Source organism: Canis aureus, chromosome 5, assembly GCF_053574225.1.
Source record: "Canis aureus isolate CA01 chromosome 5, VMU_Caureus_v.1.0, whole genome shotgun sequence".
Classification (NCBI taxonomy): domain Eukaryota; kingdom Metazoa; phylum Chordata; class Mammalia; order Carnivora; family Canidae; genus Canis; species Canis aureus.
Window position 1 is genome coordinate 82966128 of NC_135615.1, and position 27167 is coordinate 82993294.

Consider the following 27167-nt stretch of genomic DNA (forward strand, 5'->3'; position numbering starts at 1 on the left):
ATCAGGCGCCCATCGAGCATCCATTTAGGGCCCAGGGCACCTCCAACATAACAGCCAAATCCCTTTTGAAAATCCTAGCAAATAAAACTATTTCCCTTAAGAGAAGAAGGTTTTCTTGAGTGACACCATTTAAATACTATTAAACAATCAGAACAGCTATCATTTATGAAGTGTGTGCTCTGAGCGAGACGCGGGGGTCAGCCCTTCCCACTGCGGCCTCTAGGTTTTCACCGTTTTGTAGCTGGGATAAAGCCTCCCAGAAAGGCTCTAAGAGCCCGCCCGAGGTCACACAGCTTGCAGGCTGGTGGTCCCTCTGACTCTAGAACTTGTGTCCTCTTCATCAACCCACCTGCTACCCTTTAGGTGTTTGTGCTTTCCAGTTGGCCGTGAAAAGCAAACTTCAGGCAAACTCATGGCATAACTTTAAAAATTAGCCTGTTGAATATTTTCTGTGGAATATAACACATCCTGTGAAAAGGAGGGCCCACCAGAGATCGCTCTGGTCCAGCGTCCGTGCTGTGATTTAACACTCTGGGCGCAGGTGGAAAGGAAGCTGTTCAGACACGGGGCTACCGGTACGGCAAAGCACCAAGCAGGTGGCACAGACGCCGGCCTACCAGGGAGGCCTGGCTCCAAACCACAGACACGCGTGGCCGTGCCAGGGCACGCGGCTAGTGTCCGCCCTCACGCCCACCCTCTCCACGTGTCACCGCAGAGATAAATTTTCTTTGGTTACCGCTCCGATCTCTATTCTTGAGAAAGTCGGCAAATCATCAGGTTTTGCGTCCAATAATTTCTGGACATTTTTGTCCATTCTGACAGTCTGTAAGTCTAGAAGTGATTCACTCAGGTGGTCCTTATGATCTATAAAATAAACAATTGAGAGTCAAAAGAAAGGGTCAGGAAGGAGTTATTGCACATAATAATCACGGCTGCTGGGGTCCCCGGGTGGCTCGGTGGGTTAAGCACCTGACTTCAGCTCAGGTCATGATCTCAGGTCCTGGGATCGAGCCCTGAGTTGGGCTCCCCGCTCAGCGGCGAGTCCGCTTCTCCCTCTCCCTCTGCCTCTCTTTCCCGTCCGAGCCCCACCCCCGGCTCCTCAAATAAATAAACCCTTAAAAAAGAAATCACAGCTGCTGTTTACTGGTCCTTTACTGTAGGCCAGTGCTAATCTCCGCCCTCCCTTGGCAGGTGAGAAATGGGTCTAGACAGGTAAATGGCTTGACCAAGGTCACACACAGCTAGGAGGAGGCTGCGGCCTCGCAGGAGCCAATGTCGAGGCATGGACGGTGAACTTTCAGCCACAGGAACCAGGATGGATCTTGAACCCCGGCTTCTGAATTCCTGCCAGCAGCAGGTGCGGTGTCTTGAGAACGCTATGCCCTCTAAACAGAGTATTCTAGGAGGTTCCCCTGGGGCTGATTCTTGCAGGATTAGTCCGGGACAAAGTTCGGGCCACAGCGAAATAAGAAAAAGGACAATGTAGTGAGTTTTTCATGAAATCCCATTTATTTAAGATGAAGACTTGCCCTCGACTCTGAGACCATGCCTGCCGTCTTTCCTTGTATTACAACGTCCTTTGGTTATGAAGTGATGGGCTAGAAGCGGGTGGTCCTGGCCGACTGTCAGTGCCCGGAGTGACCTCTAGAGTCTGGGGCTCAGGGATCTGAGCGGGGAGTGGGAGACCAGCAGGGAGGGGACTTACTTGATGAGCAGGCCTTCTCCAGCTCCTTAATTCGCGCACGCAGTTCAGACAAGGCCTTTCTCTGACGCTGAATGATTTCCTCGTGTCGGGACCCTTTGCACTTGGCCCCCAGATCACTGAAGGATTGCTCCTAGGGCCAGAACGGTGCGGAAGGCGGCTTTATTAGGGGTCAGACTCTTATGTTCCAAGAAACATGTACAATTCATGACTGGCAGAGGCCCTGTCACTTAGTACCTCGGAAGCTACTGTAAGGGGCTTTAGCACAGAAGGAAATTTAAATTCTTCATTTCAAATAGAAAGTCACATCTAGGAAGATTTCCAGCTCTCTTACCTACTTAGCATATCTATAAATGAAAACCCCCTCTATGTTCCCTCCCCGTGTTTTATATTTTCTTCTAATATTCGTCTAAGCTTGGGTTTCCATTTGTTGTCATTTGGGTCTCGTCTCGGAATAATCACATCAAATTCCGATTCTGCTCCAGGAGGGGCATTTTTAGATGAGAACACATGGCATGGTACTTTCTTCCTGACTGGTAATAAGGATGGCTGTTCGATATTTGCTAGGGGGAGTTTGATAGACTGGCTCGCGTTGGTCTGGAGAAAGGAAAAGCTTCCTCTGAGACTTCTGGAGGCTCTACTGACCCACAGGCCTCTCTGGGATGAGGCAAATGCTCTATATCTGTGCTATCCAGTATGGCAGCCACTGGGCACAGCGCTTGAGTAGGGCTTATGAAGGGCATGGCCAAGGGGAGGCCTGCTCCCTCTTTTAAGGGTCTGGTCCACCTTTCAGATTTTGAAGAATGCAAGTTATACCTTTCAAAGAACTTCCCAGACACACACAAATTTGCACACAGGAGAACCTGGGTGGCTCAGTTGGTTGAGTGTCCGACTCTCGGTTTCAGCTCAGGTTATGGTCCCAGGGATCCTGCCCTGTGCTGGGATCTGCACGCGGTAGGGAGTCTACATGAGGGTCCTCTCTCTTCCTCTCCTTCTGCACGCCCCCCCCCCCCCCGCTTGTGCACATGTGCCCTCTCTCTCAAACAAATAAATCTTTAAAAAATTTGCATACGGGGGGGGGGGCTGGGTTGTCAATTGGTTAAGTGTCTTCCTTCTGCTCAGGTCATAATCTTGGGGTCCTGGGATCGAGCCCCGAGTCAGGTTCCTGGCTCAGTGGGGAGCCCGCTTCTCCCTCTCCCTCTGCCCCTCACCCTGCTTGTTCTCTCTCTCTTTCTCTCTCAAACAAATAAATAAAATCTTAAAAAAAAAATAAAAAATTTGCATACAGGTTCTGGAGGTTCAGGGTGCCCCTGAAGCCCAGTAACGGACTCCATGCACCCCACGGGCTCTGTGAGAGCCTAGTCCTGTCTCCATTGGAGACTGTGGTGTTCCCAGGGCCCAGCACTGTGCCCGAGCTTAGTAGATGGTCAATAATTATGGAGCCTGAATGAACTGAGGTCAGAAACAGGAGCAGGAAGGAGCTTGTCTCAGCTTCCTGGCTGGGACCAGGGCTCAGCAGGAAAAAGAAGGGGGCACTCCACCCCTGGCTGCACTGAGTAGGACCTCATTTGACCGTGACACCGCCTTCAGCCTGCTTATATGCTGCATGGCTGGTCCACTCTTCCCAGGTGGCTTCAACACTGGCCTTGCTGTCTTTGGGGATGTATGTTTGTCCTGGCATGTCCTGTATATGTGTGTATGTGTGTGTAAGGGCACATGTGCAGGGGTGTGGAGGGGAGGGGAGGGGCTACTGACCTGGGGGTGGGGCAGCCACAGCAGCGAGGCTCGAGGCTTGGTGACAGCCTTTATTCATGCCTGAGCCCGATGTAACCCTTACTCATGGCTCTTCTGGGAATTTGTTTATTTAAAGATGGAGATTCTTTCTCATACAACTCTTAAGCCCTCTGACCCACTCTGGCTCAGCAAGCAGGAAGTAGCCTGCGTTTAGAAAGCCATTCGGAAAAAGAACAAATACTTCTTTCCTTTTATCTTGCAGCTAATCCCTCCCCGATCCTCTTCAGCGAATCCTGCCTCATAAGAGGAACTACTAATCTCAGCGTCCAGGCAATGATCCGTTCTAGCAAACTCGTGCGGGGTCGCAGGGGGGTCTGATGTGAACGGGAGCCCTGTGTGCCCGCCTCTGCGCCCAGCACTGGGCCTGGCATACAGCGGGCACTCAATAGTTGTTGAACCAATGCATGAATGAGGGCGGGGTCGTGCACTAAAGAGCTCGGGATCCCATCAGGTCTGCGACAGGAGGGAGAAGTGCTCCCTGCCCCCCCCAACCCCGGGCTCAGGGCGTGGGACCGCCCGGGCCCCTCTGGCTTCTCTGACGGCACTGGGGACAGCACTGTGCCAAGGCCAGCTGGCTGGGCCGCCGGGCCTTTCATCCAAGCTGTGTGCGGCCCGGCTCACTGCTGTTTGGCAGGGGAATGGCATCTTGGAGAAAGCAGGAAGGCAAGCTGACACATTTGGCCCCGTTGCCAAGTGAAAATCCAAAGCCCGTTACTGAAATGCCCTGTTCTCTCGTTTCATGAAGCAAAGGAGAAGAGGATGTCCCCGGACTCCAGGAAACCCGAGGCCTCAAGGGGCCGCCGCAGCCCACAGTCAGTCTTCGTGAGTGTGGGTGGCACCTCGGGGGCGGCGTGGCGAAGGTGGTCCTCACCCAAAGACGTGCGCCCCGTGGGCTGCACGGCTCGGGCTTCCAGGGCTGCAAAGGAAGCTGCGGAGGGACAGCCCTGGAGCATGAGTGGGAACACGGTCCGGCCCCGTCAAGCCCGATTTAGGATGCCCCCTGCACCCAGCATGGTCACATCTGGGATCTGTCCTACGGACACACCTCCAAGGACACTAACTATAGCAACGTGGGAAAGTGGACACAACCTAAATGTCCATCAGTGGGGGACAGGGCGGATAAAAGGGGTGCAGTGAATTCTACGCACCCAATTAAAAGAGCAAAATAGGTCATTATACACTTATTAGGAAAGAGGCCTTTACGTAGTGCTCAGCGGGAGAAAACCACAGTGCAGCACACATGTGGCTCCGTACCATTATTTTGCAAAGAGACCTATTAAGTCAACACGTATCTATAGGTTGGGTGTGTCTGTGTGTGCATAAATCAAATTTATTTCTCTACAGCCCCCCCGAAGCGGTGGCTGTCATCACCCCTACTTTCCAGGCAAGGGGGCCGGCACACGATAACCTCCCCGGGGTCAGCGTTTCCGAGTGCAGGAGTCCCACTCAGGGACGGAACCTAGGCAGCCCGGCTGACCTTCGAACACTGCAGGGTCGCGCCTGAGGGTCGGGCAGTCTCTGTGAGGCCGAGGGCTGGTGGCGCACGTGCCGACCGCGGCCAGCAGCCGTGACCTCCAGGGACCGCGGGAGGATGGCCGGGACTAGCACTTCTTAGTCTGCACGTTCCGTGTGAGCAAGTCATATTGTTGGGACTTGGAATGAAAATATTTTCAGAAGCAGAGACAGACACCTTTGGGCTCTTTCTTAAGCATGTCCCCCCCGCCCCCGAGTGCCCAGGACTGGGTGGCACTCACCTCTTGGCTGCTCAAGAAAGTGTCAGTGTGGACCGGTTCGATCTGCACCGAGATGTCGCACATCTGGGTCTTGTTCCTGGGCTTTTGTTCCTTCTCCCTGTAGAGCTGGACTCTGTGTTTCTCTTGGGAGGCCCTAGGGCAGAGAAGATGAGTCACTGGACAGCACGATGGTTGGCAGCGCGAGGTTCTAGGAACCCCGAGTGACCTTTGTAGCCACTGGCGGAACAGAAAAAGGAACCGGGTTGCAACCTTCTGGCTTCGAGTCTCCTGCCTGCAGGTTTCTAGAGACTTCAGTTTCAGGGGACTTGAGAAATGGTGGCCCGGGCGGTAGGCATCTGTCCCCCTTGCTCCCCCCACAGGGTCTGTGGGAGAACCTGTTGTGGCATTTACTGGGGCCTTTGCTGCGTGTCTGCCGTTTTAACCCTTTGTACGTGCTAACCCCTCTGTTTCTCATAAAGGCCCCATGAGTTGGGGACCGTCCTTGCTCCATGTTACAGACGAGCGAAGAGGCTCACAGCTGTTGGCCCGTGGTCACGAGGCTTGTAAGGGAAGGCGGCTGGCCTTGCACCCAGGCAGCCTGCGTCTCCAACCACTGTGGGAATCTGCCTTGGCCACGAGCCATGAGGCATATGAGACTACAGGGTCTCGCACGATGTGGATTTTACTCAACCTTTCTTGGAGAAAAGATTACTCTTAGGTCAAAATAAGGATAAGTTATGGATGAAACTGCAAACTTGCATGCATTTTCCAGACTAATCCGTGGAATGACAATGAAATTTTACATTTATTTTAAGCTGACTTCGGCTACCCCAGTGTATACATTTGTTCAATCAATATTTATAAAGTTCCTTATGTGCCAGGCACTGTGAATGCTGGGGAGTCAACAGCAGGCAAGGTCTATGTGGGGATCCTTCTGGGGAAGGCAGACAATTAAACAGGCAATAGCAGCCTGGCTGTGTGAGAAGTTAGGTTGGGCGGAGTGCAGGGTCTGGAGGACCCTGGGCAGAGTAGGAGCCCTTGGCTATGTTTGGTGACAGTAAGAGACAGAGGGCTTCCTGGAGGAAGTGGCATTTAAGCTGAGACCTGTTATCTGGAATACTGGGCAGGAATGTTTGAGAAGCACAGAACTAAGCAAAACCCTGCTTTAAGTGATGAGGTTGTGAAGTAATGAAACACATGTCATCCATCCGTCCATCCATCCATCCATCCATTCACTCATCCATCGATCCATCATCGATCCATCCATCCATCTGTCCATCCGTCTATCCATCCATCCATTCATTCACTCACTTATCCATCGATCCATCCGTCTGTCCATCCACTCATCCATCCATCTGTCCATTTGTCCATCTACCTATCCATCCATCCATTGATTCATTCATCCATCCATCCGTCCATCCATCTGTTCATCCATCCATCCACTGTCCATCCATCCATCTATCCATCCATCCATCCATCCATCCACCCACCTATCCATCCATCCATCCATCCATCCATCGATCCATCCACTGTCTATCTATCTGTCCATCCATCCATTCACCCATCCATCTGTCCATCCATCCACCCATCCACCCGCCCACCTTCCCATCCATCCATCCATCCATCCATCCATCCATCCATCCATCCACCCACCTGCCCATCCATCTATCCATCCATCCATCCATCCACCCACCTATTCATCCATCCATCCATCCATCCATCCATCCATCCACTGTCTATCTGTCCATCCATCCATTCACCCATCCATCTGTCCATCCATCCATCCATCCATCCATCCATCCATCCATCTATCCATCCACCCACCTGCCCATCCACCTATCCATCCATCCATCCATCCACCCACCTATCCATCCATCCATCCATCCATCCATCCATCCATCCATCCATCGATCCATCCACTGTCCATTCTATCTGTCCATCCATCCATTCACCCATCCATCTGTCCGTCCATCTATCCATCCACCCGCCCACCTGCCCATCCACCTATCCATCCATCCATCCATCCATCCATCCATCCATCCATCCATCCTACATCCCTTCAGCATTTGCTGGGTGACCTCCCTGTGGAGGCCCTCTGGGCACGTGGGTGCGTCTGGGCTCCCTATACCACGGGGACCGTCCCGCACACCTGAGCGCCTCCTTGAGGAGCTCCAGCTCCCTGTCCTTCCTCTCCACCAGGCCGGTCAGATGTGCCATCTTTTCCTTGAGAGCTCGCAGCTCGCCACTTTGTTGCTGGACCAGTGCCGTGTTCCGCTCCAGTTCCATCTTCTGCTTTTCACTAAGCTCCCCTGGGAGGGACAGGAAAGCTGGTGAGGGGTCTCTGGCCTCGGGTCTCTGCAGGGCCCCTGCAGACCTGCCAGGCCTATAAGAACCATGAGGCGGGTCCACCCTCCAGGAATTCTCGGGGGGGGGGGGCTGAGTAACGGCGAGGGGGTCTGCCTGCGTCTTGGCAAACGACGGCAAAGCTCTGCCTCAGCCCAGCATTCCAGAAGCTGTCAGGGCCGTGCCTCTGCACCTGTGGCATTTCGGGGCTCCCTGGCTGACCTTCAGCTGCCGGCCTCTGCACCTGTTTGCCTAAGGGTGTTTGTTCTAAGGGGTTTGCTCTGCTGTTGCACCTCCTGGGGGCAAGAGCCCCCATCTGCGACAGGTGAGACTGGAAGACACAGCCCGACTCTCTCCCCGTCGGGTGGGGACCCGGGGCTGGGCTGTACCCTGCTCCCTGGAGCTGCCCCCACGCCCCTGCAGAATTCAGCTCCAGCTTTGAGTGACAGCCCAGCTTTATCTGCCTTGGTCCCCTTCCTGCCTCTCATCCACCTGCACCGGGCTGGTTCCCGGGATCACCTCTCGAACACACGGCCTGCCGCAGAGTTCGGGTCTCAGGGTCAGCCTCTGGGAAAACCCAAACTGAGACACCTGCATTGCTTCAATTTTCACAGAATTTTCAGAGCAACCCTACGAGTGAGTTGCTGGTGCCACCCCCACTTCACAGGTGCAGGAACAGGCTCAGAGAGGGAGAGGCACTTGCCAAAACTCATGTGACTAAAATAAATAGCGGTTCCAGAACTGGGTCCAGCGTCTCGCGAGTCTAGGACTGGACCCGTAGCCTCTCTGCTACACTTTCTCATACCTTAGTGTGGAGACGATCACTCTGAAAAATTCAGCCATTAAGTGCTTTGGGGGCATTGATAGCACAGCCATAGGGGGAGCAAACACCACTGAAGGTTTGGGGGTGCACAGGGTTTAGGTTGGGGCCAAGACTAGAGGAGTGCTCCTCACCCTCCCTCTGCTTCCCCAAACCCAGTCTGTCTCCCGACTCCTGCCTGCCTGTGCCCTTTGGCTCGATGGAGGCTGGGGCCAAGAAGGAGACGGTGGCTATTAGGAGCAAAGGGACAGGGTGAAGTGGGGAGGGAAAAAGAAAAGTAGGAATATTCAGCTAGACCTGTCCGAGCTCTTTTGTCCCTGGGGGCCCCTGATGGCCAGCCAGCTCCAGGAAACAGGTGCGTTGAGGCACAGAGACATCACCTAGCTCTAGGTCCCAGAGCTGGGGGGTGCTGGGGTTTGTGCCCTCCCTCCCAGGCTCTGCCTCCAGAGACAACTCCTCTGAGGTCAAAGGGGATTTTTTTTTTCCCAAAAGGAAAGCTGCATTTCGAGGCAGAGGGCTGAAGCCCTCTGAGAATGCTCCTGAGAATGCTCCCGGAGGCCCCCTGATAAGGCATCTGTCTTGCTGGCCGAGGTACAAATGCTGTGACAGCTCAGAAAAGCAGGTCAGCGGCATTTTTAATGCTAAGCTTTCCAACTCTGAAGCCTGTTTTTTCCTTTCTTGAAGCGGGTCAGGAAGTCAGGAGACACGGGGCATCGTACAAACCTCTCAGATCGGACATCCGGTTGTGGGCTTCCGTGAGGTTTTTCCTTAGCTTCACGATGACCTCCTGCTGAGACAGGATTTCCTTCTGGGCGGTCAGCAGGTCCCCTCTGAAATTCACAAAGCCAGGCCAAGTCACTCTGTGGTGTCCCCAGGGCCTGCAAGGGGTCGGGTGGAGGGGCAAAGCGACCCTCCGTCAGGGCCGGTCCGCCGGACACCAGACCCCGCACGGCAGGGAAGCGCGCTCGTTAAAAATTCTCAAAACAAAAAAATTCACTTCAATGCAAGAAAATACACGGAGCCAGGACAGAGGCTCCCAGTCGGGTTTGGTCTGAGGCTGAGGCACGACAAGCACCTGCCTATTTCACAAGCGATTCAGCTAAGTTGCGGCGAGGGGACAGGACTTGCCCAGGGCCACGCAACCAGAAGGGGTGAGTTGGGATCTGAACGCGGATCCACCCAGATCTTTCCATGACACCATCCTGACCTGCTGGAGGATCAAGCAATTCGAAGGACAGTGAGAAGACCCCGGACTCGACTCCTTTTTCGTAAGTTCTGACGACGTGGCCAGAAGGGGTGGGTGGGGGTGTCTCTGGCCCGGTGTGCACACACCCTTCGGGTACTCACATCAAGGTGTCACACACTTCGTCTTTGACGCTGGTCTCCATCGGAGGCACTGCTGGGGGTTCTCGCTGCGTCACCTCCTGGGCTGAATCAGAGGGACATGTGAGCGTCATTACGGTCCTCTCCTTCCCCTGGGCACCTGAGTCTGTGCCAACGTGGCCACCCTCCCTCCCCCTGTCGCCCTCTCTCCATCTCGTGAGCCCCACCACGTGTTCTGTGGCTCAGGCTGGGACCCCCACGTGTGAGCTCATGAAATCTTTCCGGCTTCTCTGGAATGAGGCAGGGATCGTGAAGTCCGTTTACAGGTGAGCAAACGGGCACAGAAGGGACAGACCCTGCCAGTGGCCGCTCAACTACGCTGGTGAGAGGTGGAGCCCTAACCACGGGGCCATACCTCCTCCCAGACGCCTCCTGTCCTGTCCTCACCTCCCACTTACTCCTCAGCCCACTGCCTTCTGGTTTCCATCCTCATCCTTTCCACCCATTTACTCATTCGCCAGATACAATGGAATGTCTGCCTTCTGGCAGGTTCTGAGCTAAATGTGAGGTGACAAGGCAGGAGTCATCCTTCAGGTCCCATCTCCCTCTGACCTGGACCTGGGTTGGGACACTGAGTCCTGCTCCACACTCCACGCCCCACGCCTCACGCCCCACGCCCGTGCCACGGTGCCCTGTTCCTCCTGGGCCACCCGTCAGGGCCACCACTTGGTGACCTGCAGGGACCCTCCTGGGGCTACTGAATCCCTAGTGCCGAGAACAGGCTTGGAGCCTAATAGATGCTCCATGAAGGCTGTTGGGTGAATGAAAGCACGAAGGGAGCCCCGACAGCTCGTCTGCTGGCTTGAGAGCAGGACCTGGTTCTCAATCAGGGGCGAGGTTGCCCCACCCCAGTGGACATCCGGCAACCTCGGGTTTCTGGTGGCGACGCTGGGGCGGGGGTGCTGCTGGCACGCCGTGGGTGGAGGCCGGGGTGCCGCTCAATGCCTGCAGTGCGCAGGACGGCCCCCAGCACCAGGGCTTAGCCCATTCCAGATGTCCGCAGCGACCCGCTTGAGCCCTGGCCCGAGGCCGCAGCTTCCAGAACTCTCCCCCGAGAGCTCAGCATCTTTGCAAGGCATTGCGTCGCCTTGGCCATCAAGGGCCAGTAAGTGCGCACAACCCTGAGTTCTTCTGGGTTTCTTTGGAGAGGAGGTTATGGGAGTCCATCAGACAAAGTCGCAAATTACCGAGGGCGCAGAGAGGCCTTTAAAAGGCCCCACGCGCGGGAGGGTTTCACGTGGGGAAGACGCTCGGTGGCCGCGGCTCTGATGCCCCCGCAGCCCTGTGTCTCTGCTGGCTCCGCGCAAAGGACGACCTGTCTGCCTGTCGTTACCTCTGTCTGACCCGGGCCACGAGCGTCTCTAACTGTGTCGTGTGCCGGGAAGAAGACGGTGTCTCCCGGGAAAAAGGAGCTTTCAAGCCAGGTGCAGCCTTCTCTGACCCCTCGGCCTAGGGGGACCCACGGATGGTCGAGGCCTGCCCCGAACGCCCGGATTTCCTCGGTTTCCCTTTGCACAGACCTGGGTCACTGTCCTTCAAGGTTGCAATCTCTCCTTCTATTTTTTTATGGTGCTCAGTCACTTTTTGGAGTCTTTCCTCGAGGCTCACGATCGTCTGGGAGTGCTGTTTGATTTGCTCCTTGTATTCCCTGATTTCTGTCTCAAATCCGTGTTTCTGCGAGTCCTGTTCCTCACGGAGGGCCTTCACGGCCTGCTGTTGCAGCTGTATGCGCTCCTCCATGACGAGCTGGGGAAACGGAAGGAATGCGCGTGACCCTGGGAGCTGGGTGTGACGCCAAGCACAACAGTAGCCCTGTGCCCCCTTTGCACCCACAGGCGCAGAACGCGGCCCCACCTCAGGGCCTTTGCACGTGCCGTTCCCTCTGCACGGTACTCTCTTCCCCCAGCTCCTTGCATGGCTGACTCCTTCCTATGTTTCAGGCCTCGACGCTAACTAAGGTCGCCTCCTCAGGGAAGCCCTTCCCGACCGCCTGTCTGAAGGAGCAGGCTGAGACTTTCTAATCCATCCTCCTCTTTACTTTTCCACGATGTGCTTAAGACCAGCGGAATGATCTCGTTTCTTTATCTCCCTTTCCCACTCAAATGTAAGCTCCAGGAGGGCACAAACTTACCTTGGCCTCTTTCCCGACGCATCCACGTCACCCGTGCCTAGATCCCTGACACAGCATCTAGACCTCAATGCTCCATAAATACTTGTTGAAGTAATGAATGAACAATTCCATATGAAAAAGAATGAATTTGTATTCCTTTTTAAAAAAATTTTTTTTTATTTTTTTTATTTTTTAAAGTAGGCCCCATACCCAGCATGGAGACTCCATGTGGGGCTTGAACTCACGATCCTGAGATCAAGAATCGGACGCCTACCTGACCGGGCCAGCCGGCTGCCCCAAATCTGTATTTCTTAAAGGCAAAAATGACCGATCATCACCACAAGGGGAGTTGGATGCTTCCCCGCGGCCGGCCTGTGCCCCCTGAGGCTCCTCTTGGGGCTCCCCACCTGTTTGTCCGACCGGCCCTTCCAGGGCTCTGCTAACGATGTCGGAGTCCTGCTCCCTACTCCCGGCCCACACGGGGCTGCAGCCCCCGATCTAGAAGCTCACGCGTGCACACCATCACGGCCCTTCAAAACGGGCACGTCTTGTCTTGCTTTCTCCTCCAAATCTACGGGCCCCCCCGAAGTTTGGGGCGCTTGTGAACTTGGGTACCCTGCCCTTGCCTCAGCCGAACTCCTTGCCTTCCCCACAAGGCCGCCCCCCCCCCAAGAGCCACTGTGACCTCCCTGTTTCTGCCAATCTGCACCCCCAGCCCCCAGCACCAGGCCGTCGTCGCCCTGGGTGCCCTGCCTGGAAGCCCAGCACCTCCCTGTCCTTGGCACTCGCGTCTCGTCCACGGTTATCGAGTCCTGCCCTTTCTCCCGTGTCTGTCCCTGCAGCCACTCTTCGGCCCCGCTCCCGTGCCAGCCTGAGTCTGCAGGTCCCTATGACTCCGGGCTACGGCGCCGGCCACCGTGCACCAAGCCTGAGCTGGCCTCTCCAGCCCAAGCCCCTCTCAAACTCAATTTGTGCGCTTCGGCCACGTGAATCCTCACTACTTCCTTCCCACAGACCTGTTGCTGGAATGTACGAATGACAAATGAGTGCCATACTGAGCTCTGATGGCGGGGGGCCTTGAATGCCGAGTTAAAAGCTGAAAACATTATCTGAAAGTCTGTGGCACAGCCATTGATCACTAAGGTCTGGGGCTGCTTGGTCCTTCAGCCTGACCCTGTGAGAACCCTGTGAGGACCTTGTATCACGACACGTCAGGACGCCTGCAGACAGGGCATCGTGGCCTCTGCTCACTTTTCATCCTACACCAGTGCTTCTTGATAGAGGGCGATTTCGCTCCTCAAAGGATGTTTGGCTAAGCCTGAAGACATTTTGGGTCGACACATCTGCAGGGAGGACGCTACTGGCGTCTAGCAGGTAGGGCCTGGGGTGGGGGGGCGCCTCACACAAGAAAAAGGGTATCCGGCCCGGAGCTTCAGCGGCGCCCAGGCTGTCAGGCCCTGGTCTACATCAGGCGTTCTCCCCGCGTTGGGATCCTTCATCGAGGGAAGGAGTCTCCCGTCCCCGGGAGGCATCAACTCACCATTTTCGTCTTGGCGGTTTCCAGTTCGGCTAACGTTTCGTTTAACTTCATGGCGAGGCTCTCTGCTCTGAGGCTCTCGGCCGTCTTGGTTTTCTGAGTCTCTTGGACCATGGCCAGCGCGTCATTTAATTTCTTATTCAAAATGTCTTCTCTTTGCCCTTTTAAGTCTATTTCCTGGACACACCATAAACATCAAGTTAACAGAAATTGGGGGATGAATATTTGCCCTAGCCGCCCCCCTCCACCCCCGCGTCCCTCGTTTTCAGAGAGGAGGTGACCTCTACTCTGCTGTGGTCTCCCCTCTCAGCCCAAAGTCCACGCTTTCTCTGGAAGGTTCCATGGTTATAGAGCTCTCTTTCCTCTCCCGCTGAGACTGCCTCCTTAGCTATCTCTGGTCCCCGAGCTCAGCTGTCACCTGGAGCGCACTGAGTACGTTTTATTTGTCTCTTATGAGACAGCCCTTTAAGTATTTGAGGAGGGTTGTCATGTCTCTCTCTAAATCTATTTTCCAGGATAAACACGCCGAGCTCCTTCACCCCTTGGCCACGGGATGGGCCTTGCCCCCCCGCCCCGCACCCCTCCCTGGCCTCGGAGCCATGGCCTCCCCTCTCCCCTCTGCTCCCGCCCGCATGGCCATCCGTCCGTCCGCCCGTCCGTGCACACCTCCTCCTCCCTCCTCCCGGGACCCGCTCTTCCAGTCCTGGACTCGCGAAATCCTGCCCTCCTCCGTGAGCCCCGACTCAGACCACACGGGATGTGAGCTTCGTGTCAGGTCCTGGGGTGGGGGCTTCACCAGCTTTATTTACTTGACTTCATTCTTTTTAAAAAAGATTATTTGAGAGAGCGAGGGAGCGAGCACATGAGTGTGTGTGGGGTGCAGAGGGCAGCCTTGACCTCAGGACCCTGAGGTCATGACCTGAGGGTCGAGATGCTTAATGGACTGAGCCGCCCAGGCGCCCCTGACCGATCAGTTCTGGGCTTGCAGCGAAGCTGAGAGGACACCACAGAGCTCTCTTCGATGCCCTCTGGCCCCACACCGCAGGAGCCCCCCATCGTCAACATCCCGCACCAGATGGTACCGTTGTTGCAACTGATGAACCTGTCCTGACAATCACAGTGACCAGACGTCCGTGCTTTACGCTGGGGTCCCCCGGATGCCGTACACTCTATGGGTCTGAACAGATGTCTGGGGCCACGTCTCCACCATTACAGTATCGCACAGGGTAGTTTCTCGGCCCTAAAAAGTCCTCCGGGCTCCATCTAGTCAGCCCTGCCCTCCCCCGACGCCCGTCCCTGGCCGTCTCCATAGTTCTGCCCTTTCCAGAATGTCATGTAGCTGGGATCAGACCGTCTGCAGGCTTTTCACAAACAGGATTTCGTCCGATGTGAGGCAGTAGCACACGAGGTGCGGCGCCGGGTCTTCTCGGACTCTGCTGGTGGCGGTGTAAACCGGTACGACCTTTTTGGAGGGTCATCTGGGAACGTGTATTAAGAGGCTAAAAATATTTACATCCTGTGCCCCAGCAATTCCATTTTTGGGAATCTATCGCAAGGACCTAACCAGGCCCACGCACAAGGACCGATGCTGCACAGGGCTGTTCGGCCAAGTGGTTTGTTTGTATTTTCCTAGTGAAAGTGAGAACCAGCCCTGGGGCCCAACCACAGGGGACGGGTCAATGAATTGGGGTCCATGCACCACAGCGCAAACCCCGGTCACCGTCCAGGGCTGGTCGTGGAAGACTGTTGAATGCCATAGAGACATTTCAGGAACGTATGGAGTTAAAATACAGCGTCCAGGCCAGTGTGCGCAGCGTGACGGGGCAAATGGATGTTTGCCGGCATCTGGGATAACCATCACGGGGAGGTGGTCCGGAAGGAATCAGGTCAAAATGTCGCTAGTGGTGACTCTGCTCAGTGGAAATCACGGGCAGTGTCTTTTCTTTTCTTTTCTCTTTTCCTTTTCCTTTTCTTTTCTTTCTTTTCTTTTCTTTTCTTTTTTCTTTTTTTTATTTTCTTCTGAGTGATTTTCTGTAAATAGTTGCTCCTTTTATAATTGCGAAAGGAAACATCTAAAAGCAACAAGAAAAACCCATTTTCGTCGTGCGGTTCCTGTAAGCCTGGCTGGGGGGTGCTTCGTCGTCTGCGTGCCTCCGCGGAACGCCACCTGACTCTATTCGGGGCCTTCACGCCACCGTGACCGCTGGGAGATCCCAGGCAGGCCATGTGCAGCCCTGGCCGGAGGACGTGCTCGCTGGGCATCCTGGCAGGCATCCCCCCGGCAGCCTGTCGCCCGCAGCTCACGGCCGAACACCCCAGCCGTCCCGGACAGTCCACGGCAGGCAAGTACGTGCTCTCTTCGATGGACCACGAAGCTGCCCAGGGGCAGAGCGCACCGCCTGGCATCTTCGCCCCTTGCCAGCGGCTGAGCCGCTTTTACTCAAGGACAGGAGGACAGCTGACTGCGCCCACATCTTTGGTGTGAGTCACACAGTGTGGGAATGAGCAGCCCTAGGTCTGGGCGGTTCTTTGACCTTGTACTTCCTTGGTCTTTGATGGTAAGTGGGGAGTCCCTGGGGTGGGGCCCCGTTTCTCCTCGTCTGGTATGAGGCCACCTGTCTGCCCTGAAGACCTCACCCTCTGATGTCACTGTTGTTTTTCCCTGAGGCTGTTGAAGATATTGTTGGACGTGCAGCAGGGGCCTCTGTATGATGGTCCTCAGGAGACATCCTCTCCGGGTTGTGCACCGAGAGTGGCCCGGTGTCCGGGGGCGGTGGGTTCACGTTCACCCAGAGACTCGTACAGCCGCCCAAGCCCGCGCTTTCACTGTAACTGCTCAACACCGACGGCTCTTTGATTTCACGGACGGACGTTTTTTAGGCATTAGTCTCATTCTTGATTCATTTGATGTCCTGACTGATCTAGTTCATTTATTATTTTTTAAAAAATATATTTTATTTATTCATGAGAGACCCAGAGTGAGAGGCAGAGGGAGAAGCAGGCTCCCTTGGGGAGCCTGATGTGGGACTCGATCCCAGGACCCCGGGATCATGCCCTGAGCCAAAGGCAGCAGCTCAACCACGGGGCCTCCCAGGTGCCCCCTGACTGATCAACTTTAAAAATGTGCATTTCTCCTTTCCTTCTACCCCCAACTGAGATATTTGATTGAAGATCTGTGGTGAATCGTTTGGGGACGCAAGGCCGCGTGTGAACAGATGGATCCCTTGGGCTCCGTCGGCCCACAGCGCCTGCCCACCCTCCCTCGGTGCCCCAGCCCGCGGCTGACGGGTCCTGCGTCACCCCCCTGCCCCCCAACTCTGGTCTGGCTTCTCTGGGTGCCCTCCAGTCGGCGGAGGTCCCTCTCAGCGGTGCCTGGGCCGGATACGTAACCCGGGTGTGGGTTCCCGCCGCTCACCCCTCCACGGCAGTGCTATTCCAAGGGAACCAGCATCACTTGGGCTGCTTGTTAAAAATGCAAATTGCTGAGTCCACCCCATAGACAATGAATCCGAATCTCTGGGGGCAAGGTCTGGGAAATGGGCGTTTAAAAACAGCCTCCCTAGCCCCCTCCCCCACCCCCCAAGTGATTCTGTGCAAGCTAATGTTTGGAGATCATTCTCCAAAGAAAATGATCTCAGATTGATGTGAATAGAGGCAAAGACCTTTTTAGTCCCATATGGTCTTCGGAGTCCCTTGACCTGTAGTCACCTGCCTTCCAATTTCACCCCTATTGTCAGCTCGTGTGTTTAATCCCTGGCCTTGACTTTTTCGGGATCAGCCACTGTGTGTGTGTGTGTGTGTGTGCGTGTCCCTTGTACTGTTGGGACCCAGGAGGAGTGAATTCGGTCCTACAGTGAGGAGGACCCAACAACTGGTGCTCCTACTGGGTCTGCTCCTCCCAGGAATAACCGTAAATGCAGATTGACTGGGAGGGTCATGATGCCCACGGTGACAAGCTCTGGTGGAGACGCTGCGTCAAGGTGATGGGAAATTCAGGCATCTGTCTCCTGACGTCACCACTTTGATTCCAGACAGCTGAGGCCACACAATGTTCAAGGATGTAGGAAGAGGAGGGGGACAGTGCAGGGCTCTGTTCTGCCTCCAGTTCCCAGCTGTGAGCTCATAATATTAATAATAATAATAACAAAAGAACAACAGTGAATGCTCTGTGTGTTGGATGCTTTTATTTATTATTATTATTATTGTTATTATTATTAAGTGCTGGACACTTTCCTACATGTTTTACGAGCTTGTTAGCAATCAAGCCTCACAACTCAATGGGGCTGATCTACTGGCATCACCTGGATGCCCTAAGCAGAGAAACGTAGCCACAGAGATGGTAAGGAACTTGCCTCGTGTCGCACAGCCAGAAAGCGGCAGAGGTGGGATTCGAATCCAGACCGCCTGCCTCCTGAGCCCTGCTCTTAACCATGCCGGGCGCCTCCTTGTCTGCTCCTCTCTGAGACTCTTACCTCTTTCTGCTTGGTTATGCGGTTCTCCAGATCCTGCACCTTTTTCTTTTCCTTCTCTATGGCTTCCTTTGCTTTGAGTCTCTCATAGGCGATGCTGCTCTCTGAAATCTGGAAGTCAGTGACAACAGGTTGGAGGGAGTGTCCGCCAGAGAGGCAGGGAAGTGGCACGGGGGGTGGGGGGGTAGCCAGGATGAGTAACCCCCAAGACGGGTGAGTCAGGGTTTGGGAGCGAGGGCTCAGGGAGCAGGACGCGGGGAGGCGGGGGTGGGAGTCTTGGCATGCTGGCCACGGTGAGGGCCTCGGGGGCAGGTCTGGTTAGTCACCGCATAAAAGAGGGTTATTCATCGTTCAGGATTTCAGGGCTATGTTCGGGAAGGGATGGGCTGGTGAGTGTTCAGGCCACCGCGTTTGGCCCGGGGCCACTAATTAAGCTGGCAGGTGTTGCACCGGTGTGGGCGCTCCGCAGGGAAGTACCTGGCTTCTTGGGAGGTGGGCCAGGGGAGGCAAAGTCGGGGGCCGGGGGGGATGCCTCCTGTCCCAGCAGACTTGATGCCTGTGGCTTCAATCTCTCCCCAGCCTTCAAAGGCTTGGGTCCAAAAATTGATGTCCAGGACAGCGTGACCCTGAGAACATGTAGGCCACAGCTCCGGTGACCCGGAGGTGGGCACGGAGGACCAGCCTCACGTACACAGGCCCCAGGAGGTACACAGTGCGGGGAGGTTGGAAAACTCAACTTGCGGCTTGGAATCCTTGCAGTTATGCTCCCATACAAACATAAAGCTCACACAGAAAAAAATTAAAATATATGCATCTATGCATAGACGAGGGCCTGGAGAGATCTGTACTGGAATGTAAATATCGGTTATTTTGGGGGTTTGGGATTATGGCAATTTACATTTTCCTCTTTTCCCTGGTCTGTATCTTTGACATTTTTTTTTTTTTTTTTTTGCACGAACATACATTATTTGGCAAAAGGAAAAATGACTGGAAATTGTGACAGGGAATGCGGTGCTGGGGGCAGGACGGGGCCTTGGGGATGCGCGGCCCTGCGGAAAAAGACGGTCTCTCCACCGGCCCTGCCTGCTGAGCGCGGTGTCCGCGGCCGCCGTCCACCTGCCCCGCTCCGCGCAGGCCTCCCGCCCCACCTGGGCTCTGACTCAGCTCCCTGCACGAGCTTGGCATTTGCCCGCTGCCAAGCCCGCGGAGACTGTCCTGCCCCCGCCCGCCAGTCGTAGAGGCTGCCAGCCCCCCGCTGCGGGCCTCGTGTCCCAGCTGAAAACAAGGGTGATGCTGACTCCTCTTGAAACGCTTGCAACACGGGTGCTCGGCTGCGTGCGCGGAGTGCGTCGGCGCAGCTGATGGGCAAGGCCCAGAGAGTGCTGCCCAGCGAGGCGCGTCTTGCAGGGGAGGCCACGGAGGCCGGGACGGAGGCGGTAAGAACCCAAATAGGTGCAGAGGTCATGCCACCAGGACGCCAGAGCCCTGCCCTAACCGTGCGGCCCCTTGGCTTCCCGACCTTGACCTGTGTGTCCTCCTGATTAAAACCCCACCCCACGCAGAGGCCAACACCTGCCTGTAGGGTCGTGGCTCCAAGTCCACACACCACGCCGGCACCCGCGCTTCCACCCTTGGCGCATATGCAGGGGACGCTCTGGGCACAGCTGCTGACGACAGTTTGACCTCACTCCCTGCACAGGCTGACGCAGTCCCACTGCCAGGGGCCTTGCTTGACTGTCGGCCTCCCCTGCGCCCGCCCCATCACCCCCACCCTGTACACACCCCATCCTCCCCACCTGGATGCTGACCTCACCTGGGCGGGTGATTCATAAAGAATACACTGACTCCTCACCACACACCTCTAGAGGGGCGCTGTCACTACACCCACATTACGGATGGGGGAACAGAGAGGGAAGGCGTTGGCCAGGGTCAAACAGCATGTTGGGGCAGAGGTGGGATTTGAACCAGAATCGACACTTCTAGCCTACCAGGCTTTCCTGCTTTGCCCCCTCTGAGTCTCCCTCTGGCTTTCTTCCCCCGACCCCTCGTTTGGCTTCCACCTTGTTCCAGCTTTGCTTCCTTCCTCACACCTGCTCCTGCTGCCCTGGCTGAGGGAGGTCCCTGTCCTTTGCAGCTGGGCCACTTTACCCAGTGGCTCCTTCTCCCCCCAGATGTTGCCTTCGTGTTCCTCCTCCGCTCCAGGTCTCACTCAAACGTCACCTCCTCAGAGAAGCCCTCCCTGCCTGTGACCACTCTCTAGCCCACCTACTTGATATCAGTCCCCCTCCCCAGGCTTGTGGCTCTGCAGCTATCATGTGACCTGTTTGGTGGTGTCTGTCCCTCCACCCTCGAGGGGAAGCTCTGGGAGGACAAGGCTCTGGTGCCCTGTGGGGTCCCCAACACCTAGCAGGGCCTGGCCCACGTCAGGTGCTTGGGAAATATTTGTGGATGGATGCATGAGACAGAATTAAACAATTCATGGGGTCGTGACTGTTTCTGGAAGTTCCATGAGGGCCAGCACGTGTCTATGTCCCTGTGTTCCTGGAGCCCAGCTCACGGAGCTGCCACTATCGGTCACTGAGGGCACCTCTCCTTGGCCTCCACCTCCTGAACCCTTCTTTGGCTTCTTTTTTTTTTTCCTTCTTTGGCTTCTGGGACGGGGGGCGGTTGGGGTGTTTGGGTTCACATGAGTGACATCCCTCCTCTCAGCCTGGGGGCCTGCCTTTCACGGCGGCTCCAGGCCGGTGTGGCCGGTGGGCCCAGTCCCCGGGCTGGCGGAGGTGGCTGGATGCGGGTGTCTCCAGCTCTCCCCGGGCGCGGTACTCGGGCCTGCCCAGACCATGGGTGCACTACTTCTCATCCAGTCCGGACCTCTGGCACTTGTTGGTGTGACTGGCCTGCGAGCGTGTCACGTACCGGTCACTCCACCACTGTTTGTGTCTCTACCACAAGTCGATGAAACCAGGAGACAGGGCTGGGAGCAGGTGTTTTTCTAGGGCGCCCATGCCGGGTTGTGTCGGAGATACCTTCCGAGGAGGGGGCGGAGATGCTGGCTGGGGGACTGACCCAGACACCCTCCAAGGGTTCTCTCCTGGAGCGCGTGCCCCTGCCCTCGGGGGCCGGGCAGACGAGGCCTCCGCGGAGGGCCAGGGACGTGCACCGTGCGGCTCAGGTACGCCGTCTACGTCCGGTCACCTCATCCTGCGAGGCTGGGACTGCCGGCACTCCCGTTTTACAGAGGCGGCGGCTGAGGCTCGACGTGCCCTGGCTGCACCGCCGGTGGGGCCCAGCCAGCACCCGCCCCCTGGCCTGCCCTACTCTCCCTCGGGGCACAGGACCGGCCTCAGGTCTGGCTTCGGAGCTCCGCCCGCAGGGGTTGGGTGCCCGGCCCACTCGGCGCCCTGCTCCTCGTACCTCCTTCTGTTGGGTCAAGTGGTTCTCCAGATCTTGCACTTTTCTCTTTTCTGTCTCTAAAGCTTCCTTTGCCTTCCTTTTCTCCTGGGCCATGCTGGTCTCCAAAACCTGAAAACCAACGGCCAGTCTTTGTGGTTGCCTGTGCATTTCGGGGGCTGGAGGGCGGGGGGAGCGGCCCAGGACGACCCTACTACTAATTGGGTGGGCCGGGGCCCACGGCCAGCACGTCCCACACGGCGAACCCCAGCAAGGCAACTCTGGTGGGGGCGTCAGGGACCTCATTTTGCCGACCAGGAAACGGAAGAACAGAGAGTGGCTCAAGGGTCATGCCCAAGGGTCGTGCCCAAGGGTCGTGCAGCGTGTCGGTGGTGAGGTGAGGATTTGAGCCCCGTGCGGAGGACGGCACGCCACCTGCATCCAGAGGCCCGGGGTAGGGAGCAAGTGAGGGAACCAGGTCTGTCTTATTTTGGAATCTGAGCTCTTATCACAGTGCCAGGCAGCCTTCTCTGATAAGAAGAATCTCATTAATAATGGATATCCTATTATTAAACTTAATCTCTTAAGGAGAATCAGGTTTCAAGATGAGGATTGAATTAATGAGCCACAACATTCCAATTTCTAGAAGGGGTGGGGGTGAACCTCACAAGCGGAGCTCTGAGAGGGTGTCTGGGGGGGGAAGTGTGGTTAGGTGCTCGTGCTCGAGGAGTTTTATTTAGGGAGTAAGTGGTTAACACAAATCACAAGGGGTAGGAGTTGCCCAAGAGGCCCCTGTTTCTAGTCTCTGCAAGAAAGGGCACGTCAGCTTCCAAAGAGGTTGAGTTTTAAGCACCAGCTCGCCCGGAAGACGTCTGGAACGTGGAACACGGTTTCCATTACAGCCAGTGGTTAGGGATCTGCTCAGATTAGCCCGGCCGAAATGCTGTCTGTTTTGCGGTGAAAAGTCATAAAAAAAAAAAAAAAAAAAGTTCCCAACGCCCAGCCGTTCCGATAGCAGCCCTAAATAAAGCAGGTGAGCGGTGTCACCACGGGAGTTGGCACGCGGAGTTTGAACATCTGAGGTGGGGTTTGGGGGGGTTTCCTGTAATTCGTGAAAGAGACTTGCAGGCACTTTCCAGGGACGCCAGGCTGGCTCCGCTGCATCTGATGTCGCGTCTACACTCTGGACTTTCCTCTGGGCAGCCCCTTTGCAGCCGAGAGGGGCGCTCAGAGGAGGGTGGTCCTTCTGTGACTCCCCACACACGGGCCCTGCTTTGCCCCCATGTTCCCAAGCAGGGAGTGGGAGTCGACCTTTCACGTTACCTCGAACCCCGCATTATGACCTAGCAGTCTGCTGTCCTTAAAGGCTCATCTGATTATGTGGCAGAGGGCCTAGGAGAAGGAAAAGTCAAGGAACCGTCTGAGGCTGGTGAAAGTCTGCTCAGATTTCCCCATCCAGACAGCACAGAGACTTTCCGCCAGGAGGGGTCGGCTGGTGTTTTCCTAGGCTTGGGGTGACCTGGCCACAGCTTCTCCCCACAGTGAGGCTGACCCCAGCACGCCTTCCTTAAATCTCCCTTGAAGTCCCCCGTGACCTCGAAGTCTCTAAATTCAAGGGCCTTCTCAGGGCCCTGGAGCTGAATGGTTGACCTCTTGGTGGCATTTGGCCCCAGTGAACCCTTGGGAGCCTCTGTTCCTTGTCACCATCCCTGCAGAGATAACTCAGGGCCAGCCCCCAGTCGCACTGTTTACACGGGCCGCCCAGCGCAGCTGCACAGGTGACCCCGAGTGAGACCCGGCACACAAACATCTTCCCTCCTTGGATCCGAGCAGATAGCACGGGCTCGGCCCTGCCGCCTCCTTGTCACTCCCGCAGCGGTGGCCGGCCGAGGAGGGAGGATGGGGCTGGCGGGGTTGATGGGGAAGGAAGTGCCTGTGATCATTCTAGTAGCTACACTTCCTGAGTGACAATTCCAGGTCAAACGCTTTGTGGCATGTGACCGCCGGCCCTCACAGCCACCCCGAAAGGAGGGAGGTCCTGGGCGATCTGCTGAGGCCCCTATGTCGTCCAGCCAGGACTTGAACCTGTGTCTCATGTGGCTGCAAGTCCTGGAAGAGCTCAGGAGCGCAGTTCGTGAGAGACCCCGAGAGCCCAGGCTGACCCCAAGGCAAACCTGCGCCCATAGCGTCACAGAGTTCTCCCCAGAGCGGCTCTGGGAGCGTCTGCACGAGCACAAAAATCTTCAACAGGGGAGAAGAGTCCTGCCCTGGGCCGCTGTGGCCGGAGAACCGGGTCTGGTTCTGGCTCCTGCGCTTCAGGAACAAAACAGAGTGGGGGTTGCAAGCTCGGGCACCTACAGGGGCCACACGGGTACCAGCAATGACGTGGGCTGCGTTTAATGCAACAGCGAGCGGCGGGGACTGTGGGACATCACTGCTGCTGGGTGGAGCTCCCGTCCGCTTCTGCCAAGTGGAAACAGGGCCAGATTTTCTGACTTTTCAGAAGAGGATGGAAATCTGGATTTTTAAGTAAATGTTATGAATTCAAAACAAAACACTCTGGGACCAAACATAACATGTCCACAGGCCCCTTTCAGCCAGGGAGCTGCCAGCCTGTGCCTTTTGGAGCACGGAGCGGGTCGGAGGAGGGGACCGAGGCCCAACTCCTGTCCTGGGAGGCCTATAAGGGGAAACAGGGGCATTCGGGCCTAGAGAGGAGCAGGTGTCTCTGTTTTCAAGCATCTAAAAGGTTATTATGTGGATGAGGATGTGGACAGGTCTTGGCAGGAGCCTGGGAGGTTGGCGGAGGATTGATGCTCTCTGGGAGGAAGAGTTTGATTGAGCTCAACCTCAGAGAAGGATTTCCTGCCAGGCCAAGGCATCACCACTGGGCCTGTAGAAAATTCTTCGATGGTGGAGCTGGAGGCTGGATTATTCTAGGATGTTGTTGGAAGACTGACACAGCCCCGAAGCCCCAGGACTTTGTGCCTCCTCCACGTCTATGCTTTGGGACACAATCACCGTGCTCGTGTCGCCAGCGTGTCGCCAGCCCCAACTCGTCTCTCGAGTCCTATCTACGTCGGTATTTTTGCGGTTTATGATTTCTCCAACTGGCTGGCGAGGCTACAGCTCAAGGGCTCTCCCCTTGGGCCCCGCGGCTCCCCAGAGTAGCCGAACCCTCCCAAGGACAGATCGCCGTAGGAACGCTCTGCCGAGCTCTACCCCCATCATCCGTGGTTCAGAACTCACTTCCACATGGCCCTTGAGCCGCATTTGGGCTCGAGCCGACTGTCTCCCCCAGCGGCATACCTCCTTCTGGCAGGTTAAGCGATTCTCCAGCTCTTGGACTCTGGTCTGTTCTTCTTCTAATGCTTCCTTCACTCTGTTTTTCTCTTGAGTAAAGCTTTCCTCCCAGACCTGCAACCCAATGGCCAGTGTTTTAATAGACCTAGTTGCCATGGCAGGAATCTGGACTCTGTGCCAGGAACTGCACGGGCAGCTCTTTGCTGCTCGCCACAGCCCCACGGGGGAGGCCGCGGGCAGCTAGGAACAAGGATCCAGAGCGGACAGGCTCAGCCCAGAGCCCAGGTGGGTCCTTCCTGGGTGAGTGACCTTGATTTAGGCTCAGGCTGACTCTGTCTCCCCCAGCTGCCTACCTTCTTTTGGCAGGCTAAGCGATTCTCCAGCTCTTGGATTCTCTTCTGTTCTTCTTCTAATGCTTCTTTTGCTCTGTTTTTCTCTTCAGTGATGCTTTCCTCCAAAGCCTGAAAGTCAATGACTGTTGTTTAATAGGTATAGTTGCCATGGCAGGAATCTGGACTCCATGCCAGCCACTGCACGGGCTAGCTCTTTGCTCCAACAACCCCACGGGGGAGACTGTGGGTAGCTAGGAGCAAGGGATCTGGAGTGGGCAGGGTCAGCTCAGAGCCCCAGGTTGGTCCTTTCTGGGTGCACGACTTTGGGAAAGAAGCCTCAGTCTCCCTCTCTGTACAATGAGGATAGTAATAGTGCTTCCTGCCCTGGGAGAATGTGAGGGGCAGACGGGAGGCTGGACATGAGCCACTTGGCATGTGATCACCATTCATTAATAAGGGTCAGTCATTTCTTCTGTGATCTCCACTTCATAGAGCACTTAGAGGGACTTAGGGGGATTAAGGAATCGGCCAAATTTACCAGCAAATCACACAAGCAGAGATTCGAACCCTGGTCCATTTGACTCCAGAGTCTGTTTTCTAAACCAGGGGTTGGCAAACTCTGGCCTATCAGCCAAATCCTTGCTCACTGTTTGCAGATTGCGTATGACTGACTGCCTTTGCACCGCAATAGCCGAGCTGAGCAGTCACAGGAGAGCAACGCGGCTCACAAAACTGAAGATACATACTATGTGGCTCTTTATGGAAAAAGTTTGCTGAGCCTGATCTAAACCATTAGTGTGTGCACAAGTCAAGTACATGTTGTCAACGGTTCATAATAGAAAAGGATTAGCTTGATAAAAGAACCTAGAATTTCTTACTATTCAAGTAGTCCTCACATGAGTCAGGATTCATGAGAAGGAGTTAATTAGTGAGTTTTGACACATGTATTTTTAGAAAGGCTGGGGGTGATGGTGTCTTAGGGTTTAAGGCAGACTGATTTCAACCTGGGACCCCCCACCGAATGCCTGGGTGGCTCAGTGGGTTAAGTGTCTGCCTTCAGCGCAGGTCATGATCCCAGGGTCCTGAGACCGAGCCCTGCATCGGGCTCCCTGCACAGTGGGAAGTCAGCCTCTCCCTCTGGCCCTCTCCCTTCCCCAATCATAATCTCTCTTTAAAAAAAAAAAAAAAAAAAGATTTACTTTATTATTTCAGAAAGAGAATCTTCTAATTGGCTTGGTGTTTAGGAAAGTAAGTAGCAATCTTGGCCATTTTTTCCCTATGATATGAATAAAGAGTGGAAGATGGAAATGCTGTGAAGTTGGTCTTTCATGCACTTAGAGATAGTCTGTGGGTTGCAAACCAGGACTGAGTAATGACTCACACTTGGGAAATCGACTGTGGCATCTAAGCTATAAGATACCAGTTCCAGGAATTTCAATAACCTTGACGTTTCAAGTTGATTTCACTATAAGTTTTAGAATTCAAGCTTCGCCTTAATCCTCCAGCATCATTCACCTATTTAATTAATTTACTTCCATAGCATCGAACAAGGAGTCACTCAGATTTCTCCCCCCAAGTACATGCCCTCAGCAAAGGCCATTCCATCAGTTTCCAGGAGTAAAGAAAATGACAGGGACGGCCTTACCGCCTTCTCTTCCATCAGCTTCTTGATTTTGGCTTTCAGCTTCTCCTCTTGCTGCAGCCTATCCTCATTCAGCTTCTCCTTCTCTGCCAGATGCTCCTGCAACTTCTCTTGCATAAAAGACTGCTGGGTTTCCTGAGAGCTGTGGATCTTGATCTGAAACCAGAGGAAGGAGAACTGAAGCTGATGAGGGGGACAGGACGAATTAAGGAGTCATTTCAACATTTCTCTTTTTACATTGTTCTTTACCTTTAGGTGGACAGCCAAGGGTTTGCCCAAAACTTTCTTAAAAACACGGAAAAGCTATGCTTAGCCTAGTTGCTGGTAGTGAAACAGCAGAGAGGTTAAGAACTCGGACTCTCGATCTAGATAGAATTTCAGCTCTACTTCTTTCTAGATGCTCCTTCATTTAGAAAATGAGAGTAATAACAGTGTCTGCCTCTCAGAGTAAGGATTAAGTGAGGTCGTGACGGAAAGCTTTTGGCACAGCGCTTAGCACATAGCAGGTGCTCAGTAAATGGCAGCTAGAATTATGAGTTATTATTTGCTGAGTGGAAGAGAAAAAGCGACGAGCTAGGGTCAGAAGGCCTGAGCTTTTGTCTTGATTCT

The 27167-nt window shown here is 55.2% G+C and overlaps 1 protein-coding gene and 1 long non-coding RNA gene across 8 annotated transcripts in view; one reads left to right on the forward strand and one right to left on the reverse strand.

The window, feature by feature from the left end:
- The window catches only part of FHAD1 (forkhead associated phosphopeptide binding domain 1), a 121892-nt gene that overhangs the window by 15596 nt on the left and 79129 nt on the right, over positions 1 to 27167 (reverse strand). For 4 of the 7 annotated variants that reach the window (XM_077899537.1, XM_077899538.1, XM_077899535.1 and 1 more), the window contains 13 exons: positions 26562 to 26714; positions 24938 to 25045; positions 24531 to 24698; positions 21306 to 21413; positions 17895 to 18002; positions 13426 to 13599; positions 11296 to 11521; positions 9740 to 9821; positions 9116 to 9222; positions 7379 to 7538; positions 5251 to 5383; positions 1706 to 1835; positions 737 to 864 (listed from right to left, as the gene is read on the reverse strand). In XM_077899537.1, coding sequence (XP_077755663.1) covers positions 737 to 864; positions 1706 to 1835; positions 5251 to 5383; positions 7379 to 7538; positions 9116 to 9222; positions 9740 to 9821; positions 11296 to 11521; positions 13426 to 13599; positions 17895 to 18002; positions 21306 to 21413; positions 24531 to 24698; positions 24938 to 25045; positions 26562 to 26714 — 1785 coding nt within the window. Of the gene's footprint in view, positions 1 to 736; positions 865 to 1705; positions 1836 to 5025; positions 5149 to 5250; positions 5384 to 7378; positions 7539 to 9115; positions 9223 to 9739; positions 9822 to 11295; positions 11522 to 13425; positions 13600 to 17894; positions 18003 to 21305; positions 21414 to 24530; positions 24699 to 24937; positions 25046 to 26561; positions 26715 to 27167 lie in introns of those variants that run through there. The other 3 variants (XM_077899536.1, XM_077899539.1, XM_077899540.1) reach the window with 3 other exon arrangements.
- LOC144314899 (uncharacterized) overlaps positions 8631 to 27167 on the forward strand; it is a 32764-nt gene continuing 14227 nt past the window's right edge. The window contains exon 1 of the long non-coding RNA XR_013380744.1: positions 8631 to 9660. This is a non-coding gene — a long non-coding RNA (uncharacterized LOC144314899). The remainder of the gene's footprint in view (positions 9661 to 27167) is intronic.